Here is a 16,685-nt window from a genome sequence, read left to right as displayed (position 1 = left end):
CTGGCCTTAACTTTTGAATGTGTAATTAAAACTTAAGGACTGTCTGTCCATAACTTTTTAACCTGCAAGTCAAACTTAAGAACTCCTATCCTTAACTTTTGAACTTGAAACTCAAAGTTAAGGACTGCATGTCCTTAACTTTTGAACTTGAAACTCATAGTTAAGGACAGACAGTCATTATGTTTTGAACTTTGAACTATAAGTTAAGGACTACTTGTCCTTAACTTTTGAACCTGTAACTCAAAGTTAAGGAATGCATGTCCTTAACTTTTGAACATGCAAGTCAAAGTTAAGGACTTTTGTCCTTAACTTTTAATCTTTGAACTCAAAAGAAACAAAAAGAAGGTAAGCAGAAAGAAATTTTGAAAATTCAGACTTCTGCTCAAATAAGAATAATCTAAATGAATCCAATTTATAGCAAAAACTTAAAAGAGTCGATAAACAAAAGTGGATATATTTACTATTCTCTATACTTTCTTGAAAATGGATGGACTGCAGGAAAATATATAAAAGGTGTTCTATTATGACCAATTCTTCTACAACGACCACATTTGAATGTTATTTTTGATGACTCGGTAGCTAGAATATGTCTTTTCTTCTGCCTTCTACCTGGCGGCACTTTGAAATCTGGAGGTTTAACAACTTGTGACTTAACACTCTCTGGTACAATCCAAGAATCATTATGTCCTATAGGATGTATTTGTCTTTCATATGTTTTCAGCCAAAATTCCTTTAAATACCAGTTCGAACAAAAGTTAAACTTCTTGATGTTTCTCTTCTCGATAGCTGCAATTGCATGTATGCATGGCAGTTCATCAAATTGAAACCGAAAACAATCACATGTTCTTTTGTTTAAGTCCACCAAGAAAGTTATTCCTTTTTCTTCAACTCTAGAACACCATGAATCAATAGGGAAGACCTTTAATGTTGAAAAATTATAAGTTAGTACATTATGTTAAATTATATTAAAATAATAAGCTAAGCATAGAACATAATACTTACATTCAAAGTAAATGCTAAATCTATCTTTTTTCTTCAATTCCTCCTCTACCCAACAAGAAACATCATAAAAAGTTCCTTTTGCTTCATTTCTTCTTTCATAAAACCAACGTTGTAGTTTCACTTGAATAAAATCCATCATTCTTAATATAGGAAGCTCCCTTGCTTCTAATAGGATAGAATTCATTGACTCAACTATGTTTGTTGTGAGAATGTCATATCTTCGTCGTGGACTACAAGAACGTGCCCACCTTTCCGGTGGTTCTTCCATTAAGTAGTCATAAGTCTTCTTATCTACTTTGCTATATCTAACATGTATAGGTCAAATTCTTTGCTCCTGTATACTCTTGCATCACTTTGGAAAAGTTTTATGACCTCACTTTTCACCTTCCTTCGCTTTAGGTTCTACTCCAAATGCTAGATACAAATCCCATGATGGCTTTCAGGATATACCTTTGCAATGCCATATGCAATAGCTTGATGACTGTTTGATAAAAAAATTAAATTCTCACAGCTCCCAATTGCATTGCGAAACTGACTAAAGTACCACTCATAGGAATTGTTATTTTCAGATTCTGCTATTCCAAAGGCTAGTGGGAAAATTTGGTTATTTGCATCCTGTAAAACTGAAATCATTAAAACACCACGAAATTTTGACTTCAAAAAAGTTGCATCAACAGCAATGACTGATCTACAATGATTCCAACCAGATATTGATGTTCCATATGCATAAAACATATAAAGAAACCTGAAACTACAATATAAAATAAGGTTAACAGAAGTTAAGGATAGGTAGTCCTGAACTTTAGATTATAAGGTTAAAAGTTAAAGACAGTCAGTCCTTAACTTAGAGTTTCAAGTTATAAAGTTAAGGACATGCAGTCCTTAACTTTGAGTTCAAAGTTCAAAATTTAAGGACAGACAGTCCTTAACTTTGAATTACAAGTTAAAAAGTTAAGGACAACCAGTCCTGAACTTCTAGTTACAACTCAAAAGTTAACTAGTTAAAGACAGCATGTCCTAAATTTTATAAAATACACTAATAAACTTTTTTTTGATTGTTTACCTGTTGTTGTCGTCTATCTTTATGTTAGTATAAGTTCCCGGGTTTTTACTTGTCATCATATACAAGTATGAAGACAATAATTCATAATTCTCTTCGGGAGTTCCTCTTATTAAAGCAGAAGCAAGTTGAATAGCACTCCACGCCTTGTGATATCCAATGTCTCATCCATGCAATTTTTGCATCTCTACCATGACAAAAGCTGGTGTAACTTCAAACCTTGGGTCTCGAAGATTGTCAATAATGTAACCACTAATCAACTTTGAAGTTGCATGCCTTTGATCAGGTTTCATAGTGTTAACAGAGCAGTCATGCTTTTTCTCAATCTTTACTATATTGAACATTGTTGAATCTTTAATTATGAAAGCATGCACACACCAACCACACCTATCATCATTGCATTTCAACGAATACCTTGTTGATCTTGATCTAACAACCTTGAATTCAAAATGTCCTTTAATTGCTATGTTCAAAAAATAGTTAACTATACTCTTCTTTTTGTCAAATACTGATCCCACTTTTATTTTATCCAACAAAGCATTTTATCTTAATATCGTAGTTAGGGATTCTTTTTGTTTCAAATTTGATCTTCGTCTAGTTAGTTGAGTAGAGGTTTTTCAGCAACTTCTTCGATTACCGATGCACTCTCTAAGACTTGAATACCCAAAGCTTATTCGTTGTCAATCTATAATGCTTTGTCCTTCTACTTGAATAGAATCAAATGTTTGAAGCACCTCTTCAGTTATTGGTTGAGCTTCAACCATATCTATTTCCATTATCTGTTGACATTTGTTTTGATTGTCATGTTGAGTTTCTCTGTTGACATGTGTTTGAAGCATCTCTTCAGTTATTGCTTGAGCTTCAACCATATCTATTTCCATTATTTGTTGGCATTTGTTTTGATTGTCATGTTGAGTTTCTGTGTTGATATGTTCGTTGCTTGTTGATCCAAAATTTCTTTCCAAAATATCAACAATGAAACGATAGCCCTTGAAGAGTGAATGAGTTTTTAGTAACTCTATACATGTGTGAAGATCTAAATCTTTGGATACAAGCATTCCCTTGCTTGTTCCAAGGTTGATACCAAACCATATCACTGCTTCAAACGTATGTCTATCCAATTCAATAACTTCAAAGATCTATTTAATGAAATCTTCAAACCGAATTGCCTCAGGTACTAGAACAAGCTTTGTTTGATGATCAAGATATTTATAGTCTTCAGTCTATCTACCATTAAAAGCAACTATAATACATATTTTTTCCATCCTGCAAGTCAAGAGAATGGGAAACTCAGGACATATTTTATAATGCAATCCTTGTATAATTAAGAACATGTACTGTAAGTTCAAGACCAAGTTAAGGACCAAGTGTCCTTAACATTGGACTTGGAATTCAAAGTTAAAGACTGCATGTCCTTAACTTTTGAACTTGTAATTCAAACTTAAGGACTGTCTGTCCTTAACTTTTGAACCTGCAAGTCAAACTTAAGGACTCTTGTCCTTAAATTTTGAACTTGAAACCCAAAGTTAAGGACTACTGTCCTTAACTTTTAAACTTATAACTGTAAGTTAAGGACCAACTCTCCTTAAATATTGAAAATTCAGGACCAAGTGTCCTGAACTTTTCAACTTGAAACTCAAACTTGTGGACCTAGTGTCCGTAACTTTTTCAAAACAATTTGCAAAACTATGACAGTATGTCCTTAATATACAGAACAACAACAACAAAGTTAAGGACATTGTGTCCTTAACTTTTTCAATTCAATTTGCAAAATCAGGACACTATGTCCTTAATATTATGTTCTCAATTTTTATAGAATTATCACAGGATGTGATGTCCTTAACTTTATAAATCCAGAAATTCAAAAGAAAATCAATTTTCTACTTACTGTATAAAAATCAATAGAAATCGGAAAAAGTATAACTATGTCAAAATAAAAATCAATAGAAACACATAAAAGTATAACTTGCTGTAAATCTATGTCAATTTTTGGATGAAAATGTTGAATTCTATAGTTTAAAATCGGAAGAAAATCTTCTGCAATTTTGACGATCGTGTATAAATCTTCTATAGTTTAGCGTTGCTGCTGATCACGTAGGTATAAGTTATAGAAGAAGGGTATTTTCGTCAAGTCAGGTATAAGTTTATTAAACCAATGGCTAAAGACTAAAGACATTTAAAACATTGACTTTAAAATAAAGACATGTGCTGTTAGTGGCTATTTGTGCACATCGCCCCCGAATTGGGAACTAGACTTTTACCAGTAAATTCTGTTACTGCCTCTTCCTCTAACCTCTTCTCTTCTTCTATATTTCCCTAATTTCTTCCTCTTCCTAACTCGAATTCCTCCATTACAGGCGTACGTGAAGACCTTCAATGGAGAATTAGTTCGTATTTCTTTGTATTCATTTGAGCTCCACTACTGTAACCCATTCAAATAATAATAAAACTCCATGTTTGTTCAATTTTCCATTTGAGTACATTACACGTTACTGTCTCCCCTTTTACTTAGTTTTGCCTCATTTTTTAAAAAATTATTTTCCGGGGATATTTTGCTTTTGTAAAGAAAAATTATTCAGGAGTAATGATGCATGAAAAATGACTCTGCAAATGTCATGACCCAAAATCCACTAAGGGTCGTGATGGCGCCAGACACCATTGTCAGGCACGCCAATACTAAATAACTAGTAATTTTTTGTTTTAGATATTTCTAAATTCACTTCTTTTATATATTTAAACAATAAAGAATAAATTTCACTGAATAAATAATGATATCTTTAACAATCTCAAAATACTGACTACTCCCATAGACATCCCAGAACCTGGTGTCACAAGTGCATGGACATTTGCTAGGGAAGGAAATAAAATACAATAACTGTCCGGAATACAAGTGGACAGAAATGAAAATACAGTACAATGCTGTGAAGGACACTCTGCTGGCTGCGGTCATCTCGATAAATGCAACTCACCTAAGTCTCCGCATCAACCATGCTGCTATGACACTAAGCCACACATAAACCTGTGCAACAAAAATGCACAGCAAGTGTAGTATGAGTACGAAAGCAACGTGTACCCAGTGAGTATCCTGTCCAATCTCGAAGAAGTAGAGACGAAATGTCGACTTCGATACTTACTAGTGGTACAATAGTAATATATTATTTATGCGAGAAACATGAATTTATTAAGAACGACAGTAATTTCAAATAAGTCACGAACAGGTAAAAGTTCCTTTTTATATTAAAAATCTCCAGATTCATAATCTATTAATTTTCAATTATCTCAAGTGAGGGAGAGAAAATATCAATAACAATAAATCTCAAGGCAAGAAATACAAGTATGCGCAAATCATGCCGAGGACGTATGACCCGATCAACAATATTTAAACTGTGCATTGCCAGAAGGTCGAATGGCGCGAACCATAGATGCATCTATTTAATCTACTGAGGCGTTCGGCTCATTCCATAATAGATAGACACATTCAAACAGTCAAAACAATAATTCATTAAGGAGCAAATATTCAGGAAAAGACAAGTTTCTCTTTTAAAAGTCAAGAAATGACATCTAGCCTTTTAGAAATTCATTTATACGTTCGATATGTTTTAATAATTTTTAAGTTTGTCAACAAGGTTGCAAGTATTATAAGTAAGCATGCTTTTTGGCCCTAAACTGCCCGGGCATAAGCATAATAGTAGCTACGCACGGACTCTCGTCACCTCGTACGCACGTAGCCCCCACAAATAGGAGCACATAACCTATTAACTCACCTATGGGGACAATTCCCTCTTACAAGGTTAGAAAGGAGACCCACCTTGCTCCGAAGATCCATAACCGGCATTCCACGCCCTTCCGAAGACGCGAATCGATGCTAAATGCTCCAAAGCTAGCCATTAATTATGTAAATCCATTAATATATGCTCAATTACTCATTACAATCCAATTTATAACAATTCCTAACCCCGATCGAAAAGTTGACCAAATTGCCCTCGGGCCCACGCGCCCGGATTCCGAAGTTTTTCGAAGATAAATTTTACGCACAATCTCACGAACTCAAATATATAATTTACTCTCAATTTCATACCCAAAATCGTGGTCAAAATCTAAGAATATCAATTTTCTAGGTTTTCCCTCAAACCCCAAGTTTCTATCAATTTTCATGCTCAAATCCGCAACAAAACCATGTATCTAACTCACAGGGGATGAAATTACCTTACCTCATGTTTGATGATGAAATCCCTCTCTTGAAGCTCTCCAAAAATCGCCCAAATAAGAGTAAAATGGCCAAGACCCCCGATTTTAAAGAACCTTACTGCCGCCAGCAATTCCGCACCTGCGGTGACCTGACCGCTTCTGCGGTTCCGCAGGTACGAGCTACCATCCGCTTTTGCATCTGCGCTTCTCCTTCCGCAGGTGTGGTCACACATCTGCAACGAATCGACCGCATCTGCTGTCCCAGCCTGGCTAGCCTATTTCCGCTTCTACGACCCAAGGGCCACTTCTGCGGCTCCGCACCTGCGGCCCAAGCCTCGCAGGTGCGGTTACACCAGAAGGCAGCTGATCTCTTCTTCTTCCAATTCCAAAAATTGATCCGTTAACCATTCAGAATTCACCCGAGGCCCCCGGGACCCCAACCAATCATACCAACCAATCCCAAAACACATTACAAACTTGCTCAAGGCCTCAAATCATATCAAACAACCCTAAAATCACGAATCACACTCCATTTCAAACTTGAAGAACTTTAGAATTTCAAACTTCAATATTCGATGCCAAACCCGTCAAATCACGTCCGATTGACCTCAAATTTTGCAGACAAGTCATATTTGACATTACGAAATCGGAATCCGACCCCGATATCAAAAAGTCAACTCTTGGTCAAACTTCCCAAAAACCTTCAAATTTCTATCTTTAGCCAAATGACTCCAAGATGACCTACGGACCTCCGAATTTAGATCCGATCGCGCTCCCAATACCAGAACCACCATACAGAGCTATTCCTAGACTCGGAATCCCAAGCAGACATTGATAACACTGAAATGTAGTTCAACCCAAACTTATGAGATTCTTCCAAAATGCTATCTTCCACAATTGGCACCGAGACGTTCCCGGGTCTTCCAAAACCCAGTCTAGACATACGCCCAAGTCTAAAATCATCATACGAACCTGCTGGAACCTTCGAATCCCGATTTCGAGGTCGTTTACTCAAAACTCCAACCTTAATCAATTCTTTCAACTTAAAGCTTCTGAAATGAGAATTCTCTTTCTGAATCAACTCCGAACTTCCCAAAATTCAGTTCCGACCATGTGTACAAGTCATAATACCTGAAGTGAAGTTGCTCATGGCCTCAAACTGCTGAATGACACGCTAGAGTTCAAAACGACCGGTCGGGTTGTTACATTCTCTCCCACTTAAACATATGTTCGCCCTCGAACATGCTGAGAACTGCGCTGGAGCTGTCTGAAATCATTGCTTAATACCTCGAGCACCTAATCATACTACTACAACTCAGCTGGGCACCCTAGCTTGATCAATCTGAATATATTCTTTTTCACTTAAGCAAATAAGCCTTAGAGCCCAATTCCAACATCCAGAATTCTTTGCCAAGCCTGTTTCCAACATACGAACACTGTATCAATCACCACACGATGTACCAGAACATGACTGCATACCTTTGCTGAGTTCATACCTTGCACCGCTTTATTCACAGAACCACAATAACATTCTCTAAGCATAATAGTCGAAATTCCACGAACCTGATGCTCCCATTGAACCTCATGACATGCATAGCCTTGCTCTAACTCTTACAATACCGCCACGTCGGAAGAGATGTGTAGAAATTCATAACCAACTGCCGAGTCAACAAATCATTGGGTCTATATTCCTGACAAGAACCACCACCTCATTCTGAATCAAATAATGGTCTCTGCTCTTTAATATACTTCATATAATCAGATTGCACTGATACTAAATACAATGATCTCGTCTCACCCAGCACGAACTGCTCAGGCAAGAAGCCACCCCGGACATAATCAAAAGTCTTATATGATGCCACAATGTGCCAATAGGCTACCAATTCGAACGTGATACAAAAGGAAAACGAACTCTAGAAGGGACTACTCAACTCACACAGCTAATACGTTTTTCTCAGAAAAATAGGAAACAAAACACATAAAAACAGATATAGGGAATTGTAATCAATATCACACTATTGCGGTGCGCAACTCGATCCAAACAACATACCTATGGTAGCGTGCCACCCGATCCACACATAAAATTCACATAAGGAGATACACACTGAGCTAGATTGCTGATTACAACAAAATACCGAATATCGGTCACAAGCACGCTAAGTGCATAATACCATCCCTGGGGAGACATATAGCACCATAAGCTACAAAACTCAAGCACAACTAAGGCATGATATACGATCTGAATCTCGAGATCCATCCTACTCATATAACATCATCTCTACGCGGAACCTCAACATATAAGGAATTCACCATGCCATCTCACAACTCATACGGCGCAATATATCATTACATGAAATAGCTGACGACGAAATAACACCCCGACTACTCTTCCATAAGGAGCACATTGCTGAAATGAACACATCTGGCATGATATAGAGCCCATATTCACATTTAAATCCATCCACAGACCTCAAGCTGATTCTGATCACACTGAACTAGGTTAATAACCTTTCAAAGGTCCATAATAGCCTACTTTTTCTCATAACACACAAGAACAACCATCATAACCTGAGTAATCCTCCATAGTCCACCACCCAATAAACCGAGTGCCCTCCAGGAATCAACTCTCAATCTAACGATATCACCACAATCTTCATAGTTGGTTTAACTCTTTAATCAATAAAGTAACTCCATGCCACACTTATACAACCTTCCTGTGGGGCACGCTCCCACAACCTTCCGTAACAGATAACATGTCTGTATATCCAAACCACCGGCCGCACTAATGCTGAAAAGTGATCAAGAATCCTTAACCAGGGTGCAAAGCCTTTTTCACACAACACCGATCTCAGGTGATGCTGAAAACAATACCAACTTACTTTAAACATCGAAACTCCTTTCCTGCTCATCCGAGTTCATGACATCCTTATCAACACCGAACTGCAACCTTGACCCTCACTTCAAATTCCATACCACTCACTGTACCCAACATGCCAATATACGATAGAACACAATTTTTTCACCATAACCCCAGAACTACTGACAGATTAACACTACATCATATAAGAACTTTTCACTTAACTCACTTCAGGAGAACCATAGAAAAACACAGGTGAATTCTCATAGCCGTAGAATATGCAAACCTCTAAGTAGTGGCCTAATCCACCATAACCCTTTTGGGATCTACCTACACATAACAGGCCATAACGGTAGAATACTTCTGAATAACACCAATTACGGCGGCCACATGCCTCACATGTACCATCACAAATCACTTGCATAACTTGATCACACCGCAAGAACTGATCACTACCACCAATATGCCAATTCAACTATGGCTAACCAATCTATCTTCTTTCAATTTATCCTTGATTGCCTTAGAAATAACAATAACTCCATTCAACACATAACACACTCCATCCATATTTATCCCGAGTGACCTTGAATCACGAGACCATGCTGTCTCAAATTCCACGAACCATTTCATACCTCCCTTGTGCGCACATTCGCATCCTCAACTGGTATGCCCATGCTGATAATCCCTCTACGAATCCGAAGTCTTTTCTCATTTTCCTCCCAAATACTACACTGCAAGTCAAACATTATAGAACATTCTGGGCCTCTTCTCATAAGTTGCTACAAAAGCTTGATTCTTAACCATGCTTATAGGCCCGAAATCATTATGCACCACACTTTAACCTTTGAATCCACTATGACCGTTGTTGAGAGACACCCGCTCTGACATGGCCCGAAATATAATTAACTCCATGAATCTCCTAACATATGAATACCCTCTCGACAAAGCACCCGGCAGAATTACTTCCCTTGAGACCTATATCTACACAAGGCATAAATCCAGAATCCTTCCCCACGTTTGAACATGAGCCAATAAGGCCAACCATAGCACACCTTTAACAATTCCTTTGCTCAAATCACCTCTTATGTTACTCCCCCTTAGCTAAAATAACCCATCAATATGCTAATAACTGGAAATCTCATAATTAGACGACATCCAACCGTACGCGGTGGGACTCTCCCACTTAGCTTGAAGCTAGTATTACACAAATCTGGAACCCACCAAGATTATTTCTCTCCCGTTGACATGACTTTGTGCAATCAGACCGCCAGATTCCTTGAAATCCTTCCGTTAGCACTTATTGAACACTCTGAATCCCCATCGATAACCACATATTCGACCTCTTACCGGGTGGCCAGTAAAATCCTTTACAGAAGCTTCGCCAACCACGCGACCACTAACCTGCTCACAGGGAATAATCCACTTGTGGAAATCACTTTCTGATATCTTCCAACGTCGCTGCACGGGGTACAATCACTACGACCTCAATAACCCCCCCTGAGCCTGTGCTCCTTCACCAACTGCACTAGTCCATCCACTCCCCATGGACTTCATTTGAATGTGGGACTATATCTTTCCATTACAAGTCATGTTGTATTCCTCTTCATACCAAGCAACTCCCTTCCGTCATATCAAACCTCTCGCTGTATGCTAGCCAATATTTCAATTTACGCTCGTAGACCTAATCACTGCCCACTAAAATTCCCAAACCACTATAACTTTTGCTCAAGGTGCGCAGTTGTCCTACCACTGAACCCATATGCTATTCTACCACTCTCTCACTTTGGGCAAACCTGCTTCTTTAATCAACTACTCGACCTTCGCGTCTTATACTTGGACTTCTAGAAATTTTAACCACCGCCTGACACTCCTCACATGTCCTTCTTCACCCTTTGATGCTCACCTTAAATAAAATCTATCTTTGTAGCACTCAAACCCACAAATCGCTACTAACTTTAAACATTTCCGAAGATCATCTTTCTCGAGCCGTCAACATTAGAAACTGTGACGACCCTAAACCTGAACTCGGTCATAATGGCACCTCTCGTGAAGACAAGGCCAACCAATTATACTAATTCACTTTTTAAACAGTTAAATATCATAAAAGCAGTCTAAAACATGATATAGCAAGACTAAGTAGCGGATGATGTCAATAAGGTGCGGAAGTACAACCCAACACAACCCTAACCGGGGTGTCACAAGTCACGAGCATCTACTAGGGTATACATACAACTGAAAGTTGGAGTGTACAAATACAGTCTAATGAAAAGAAGAGAGAGAAAAGTAGTGCAGCGAACGCCGACAGCTACCTTGCTAAACTTTGATGACTCTGCCTCCGATCAGCCAAAACATACCTGAATGTACACACAAGGTGCATGGTGTAATGTGAGTACTCCGACTCAGTGAGTAATAATAATAAATAAAAACTGATGGCAAGAAATCACGTAAAACATATCAAGATGTTGTATAGAAGTAGTCCAAAACCATTAAGAAAGCACTGAAGCTGTAAAAATCTCACATCACAATGGGTACCCGCGCTTACTGGGGTGTGCAGACTCCGGGAGGGGCCCCTTACGGCCCAAACGCAATATCAAGCCATCTCGTGGCATTAAATCTAGGCCCTCGACCTCATATCAATCAACAAGCCACCTCGTGACGTACATATATCAGGCCCTCGGCCTCAAAATCAAATCAGTATCTCAGTGCTTCGGCGAGCAGCCCGATCCAAAAGTATCCTCACAATACAGGCCCTCGACCTTACTCAATCAAAAATCACGTAAGCCACTCGGGCAACAGTAAAACATGATGCTCAGCCCAAAAATGTTGTTTGAAATATCATTTCAAGTGTTAAAGCAAAATAAAATTGGTTGAGTTTTGATAACAGTGGAAAATAACATGACTGAGTTCAACTATAAAATCAAAACAGTGAGGAAATATCAGCAACAATCCCCGAAGGGTTCAAATAGCTGGCACTAGGCCCAAATATGGCATTCAGCCCAAATAATGATGATAGCAATTAGTTTTCAGTCAAATACGCAGTAAAATTATCAATCAGGATGGACCAAGTCACAATCCCCAATAGTACACGACCCCACACTCGTCATCAAGTGTGTGCCTCACCTCAATATAGCACTACGATGTGCAATCCGGGATTTCAAACCCTCAGAACATCATTTACAATCATTACTCACCTCCATCCGGTCCGAACTCTAGCCCGCGATACCTTTGCTTCTCGAATCGGCCTCTGGATGCTCCAAATCTAGCCGAAATTAGTACAAAACCATCAAAATGTGCTAAGGGAATAAAGCCCACTCGAAAATAATTAAATTACCACAAAATTCCTGAAATTGGTCAAGCCCGACCCCCGGCCCACATCTCAAAATTTGACAAAATTCACAAAACTAAAATCCTTATACTCTCACGAGTCTAACCATGCAAAAATTATCCAATTCCGATACCATTTGGTCCTTCAAATCATCATTTTACATTTTTGAAAGATTTTACAATTTCTTCCCAAATTCCATCCCAAATCACGAATTAAATGATGAATTCAATGATAGATTCATGTACTCTAGCCAAATCTGAGTTAGAATCACTTACCCCGATGAATTTCTTGAAAAACCTTCGAAATATTGCCAAAATTTGAGCTCTCTAGGTCAAAATATCAAATAAAACCCAAAACTTCATATTTATAGAGTACCCCACAGATTTCCACCTCTACGGACAGCACAAAATTGACCGCGGTCCGCACAAAACTATTGCGGTCCGCACAAAAATGACCGCGGCCACACAGGCTTTCCTCTGCAGTATTTGGCTTTAGTATTTTAGCCATAACTTTCGCTACAGATTTCCAAATTGCAATATCTTTACCTTTCTGGAAATGAGACACAAAGGGCTACAACTTTCATTTTTTGAATCATCTCAAAATTCCTTGTAGATCAAAAGATATGAGCTTCCGAAGTAGGACTAGTGAAATGTCTCCCACCACGGCCGCACTTCATTTTGTGCGGTCAGAACAACGCATACCGTGGCCGCACTTCTTTTGTGCGGACCGCGCGGGTGGGTTCCGAGGCCTGCAACCCTTCTGGACCTGCTACAACTATGATATTCGGCCTAAAACATCCCGGAACTCCCGTAGCTTCAAACCAATTGTAACAACACATCCCAGGACATTGTTCAAACTTGTTCAAAACTTCGGAACGCTCACATCAACATCAAATCACCAATTTAACATAGGATTCAAGCCTAAGAACTCCAAGAACTCTTAAATTATGCTTTCTATCAAAAAGTCTATCAAATCTTGTGCGAATGACCTGAAATTTTGTACACACATCCCAAATGACACAACGAAGCTGCAACAACTCTCGGAATTCCATTCCGACCTCTATATCAAAATCTCACCTATCAACCGGAAAATGCCGAAATCTCAATTTTGCCAATTTAAGCCTAATCCTTCCACGGACCTTCAAAATGCGTTCTGATCATACCCCTAAGTCCCAAATCACCTAACAGAGATAACCAAATCATAAAAATTCCGATACGAGATCATATACAAACAAGTCAACTCTTGGTCAAGCCTTTCAAATTTAAGGCTTCAAACTGAGAGCTGTTCTTCCAAATTCATTCCGATTACCCTAAAAATCAAAACCAACGATTTACATAAGGCATAATATATCACACGGGGCAAGTCATGCCCGAGAACAGGTGAGCAAAGTGCAAAAGCTCAAAATGACCGGTCTAGTCGTTACATTCACCCCCACTTAAACATACGTTCGTTCTCGAACGTGACCAGAGTTGTTCCAAAAGCCAACCAATCACTGAATAACCTTACCATGCATATACCCGGGGGTGATCCCGTGTCACCCTATCTCATATAGGTCCGATAACATAATGCAACAAAAATTTCACAATCCAACCTAGCCCATAAACCTTAGAACCCCATTTCCACTTCCGAAATCATCCACAAGATCAGAATCTCTCATCTATATTCAAAATAAGCCCGAACCAGCTGTAATAAACCATACCTGCAACCTTAGGTGCAATCACTTGATATACCACATAACTCAAACACTCGTAGTGATAACGTCTAATTACAGCAGTTGCACACCACACCCCAATACCGATAGAAAAACTCTAATTAACTAAAGTCTCACCCCGACACTTTCATATACTGCTAAAGATCACTAAAACACGCGGTAAGCCATAACCATTTCCCAGATCAACCCTTCAAGAAGCCACTTCTCCTTTGGCAAATACCACAACAAAATTTTGAGCCGAAGCTCGATATTATCCCTCCGATATGCTGAAATCGAACTCGTTCATATTCATTAATGATCCCAACGGTCTCCTCTAATCCAACATACTACTCTGGTGACATGACACATCAATACAGGCCTAAGCCACAACTTGCGCAACACACGCACCAATAAGCAACCGTCCGAACATACTCAAATCATGAAAATGACTCAAATGAAAGAGCTGTACCTCAAGCTCACCAGTACCACCACAACACAAGGTTGAGAACCCGTCTCATATCATTGGAATAGAACACACGAATCCAACCTGCAAGATCATACCTCCACATAACTTCGCTGCAACGCGCGATCCTATCCAAACACTACTCCACATGAAACACCTCAAGTCACTCTGCTCGAAATTGACAACCACGCACAATTGATATCTAGAACCAAAGTAAATCATCATAACCATGGTAAAGCAAATACATAACACCTCATAATTCGAAAAGACATAATCGATACGCCATCCACCGCGTAGTACCCAGTTACTCTCCCCGTTCGACTTCCACTATGAAACCCCAATAGAACCGCACCATATGTGTCTATAACCAACAAATCATAATGCCTAGAAACACGGAAGGTAACTCATAGATCTCCCCAGATTACTAATAAGCTCAATAACAATCGAATCAAGATATCCCTCAACAATACATTTCGTAGCCAACCAAGCCGACTCAAATTAGAACACGCATCCACATTGGCCTGCCAACGAACTCCTTATCAAGGAAATCCTGAAGTTTCTCCTTCCACTCCTTTAACTCTGCCAGTGCCATACAATACGGTGCCCAACATCAAATGAATACCGAAATCGACCACCCTGCCCGGCAACATGCCCGACCACAAGAAACACATCCGAAAAGTCCATCACCACCGAAACTTAATCGATGGTAGAAGCCTCTACACTGACATTCATCATGAAAGCCCAAATAAGAAGGACAATCCTTCCCAGCCGTCCGCTGGGTCTTCGAAATATAAAACCACTCTATAGGACATAATCCGTCGAACCTCGCCACTCAATCCATGGCATTTTCGGCATAGCCAATAGCGCCGCCTTAGCACAATAGTCCAAAATGACACAACACAGAGACAACCAGTCTGAACCCAATATCACATCCAAAATCTAACATACCAAGCAACGAAATATCCGCTCGGGTCTCCAAACCCCCAATAATCACTAAACAGTGCTGATACACACGACTCACAATTACAATATAGCCTAAAAGTGAGAACTTCCCTAACTTTAAGTCCATTTGGCACATGACTCAACACACCTGATCCCAATCCCGTCGTCCGAATGCATACCACACCTCAAATACCCAATCATTCCATGGGAGATACTCTGAAATTCCTCGGTGCCACCAAGCAAACTCGAACACCAGCCGTCGATCTAACAAGAAGGTGCCGCAATACTATCAAAGTACCATCAACTTAATCACATTGCCTTTCCTAAAACATATACCCTCGTCAAGTCACTCCAACTAGCAATACCATTTCCTTAATCATCTGAAGATCATCCCCCTAATCATATGAAGCTCATTTCTCTAATTATCTGAAACTGCCCGTGCTGCCTAAGAATTTTATGACTTTTCGCTCAAAACTGAATCGTAACCTTACACACGCAAATCTCGATCCTCCACACATGCCACATATACCATACCATCCTAGGATAAACATGAGAACTTCATATCCCTTCCGAACCACAAGCTACTATGCACTCAACCAAACAAGAACTTTCCATTGAGCCCAACCTGGAAGAAAATCACTATACATCCCCTACTCCTCACGCCGACAGAACTATACATCTCTAACCATGGTAGAAATTGACAAGAATTCTTCGACTCCCCTTTTCACAACAAGTCCATCAGGACTGAATGTTCCTAACTCAGCCAACCTATGCAAGCCACCAAAACCCAAGGGCATTGCCGCGAAATACCCATAAAAACTCATTACCTTCAACACCCCTAAGGAACTAATCATATCCTTACCATGCTGATTCGGCCTACTACCAAGCTACCCCATCTATCCGAGTTCCCTTCTGATTTACCTTCAGCTTGATATCCCTCCTTACTATATCATCACAATTCCTCAACCCAGACTTACCACACGGAACCTAAGCATAAAGCCACACCATCTAAGGCTCATAAGCCACTGAATACTCTTTTAAGTGTTCCCCAAAGCCATTAACTTCTCTTTCCCGATACTAATATATAGAATCCCATAATTAATATAGAAAATACCACAATTCTTGCCATCTTCCACTGAAAACTCAGTTTCTAGCCAT

General features: G+C 39.2%; 1 protein-coding gene across 1 annotated transcript; it reads right to left on the bottom strand.

Moving 5' to 3' along the window:
* Positions 1-460: 460 nt before the first annotated feature.
* LOC138885914 (uncharacterized) lies at positions 461-1,270 on the bottom strand. The gene is made up of 3 exons (XM_070166915.1): positions 1,003-1,270; positions 610-786; positions 461-492 (listed from the first exon to the last, which is right to left on the bottom strand). Exons 1-3 carry the CDS (start codon positions 1,268-1,270, stop codon positions 461-463), a joined length of 477 nt encoding a protein of 158 aa, XP_070023016.1.
* Positions 1,271-16,685: the final 15,415 nt, after the last annotated feature.

The sequence above is a fragment of the Nicotiana sylvestris genome, chromosome 2 (assembly GCF_000393655.2).
Source record: "Nicotiana sylvestris chromosome 2, ASM39365v2, whole genome shotgun sequence".
Lineage (NCBI taxonomy): Eukaryota > Viridiplantae > Streptophyta > Magnoliopsida > Solanales > Solanaceae > Nicotiana > Nicotiana sylvestris.
The sequence above is the reverse complement of the archived record's forward strand: the minus strand, read 5'-3'. Positions and strand labels throughout refer to the sequence as shown.

What these genes read in the sequence shown, in the direction of transcription:
- LOC138885914 (XM_070166915.1), bottom strand. Translation starts at nt 1,270, where the DNA reads ATGGAAGAACCACCGGAAAGGTGGGCACGTTCTTGTAGTCCACGACGA. An exon ending in ATTTAGCATTTACTTTGAAT is followed by an intron (nt 787 to 1,002) that starts GTAAGTATTATG and finishes ATGCAATTGCAG; the next exon opens with CTATCGAGAAGAGAAACATC. An exon ending in AGATTTCAAAGTGCCGCCAG is followed by an intron (nt 493 to 609) that starts GTAGAAGGCAGA and finishes ATTTTCCTGCAG; the next exon opens with TCCATCCATTTTCAAGAAAG.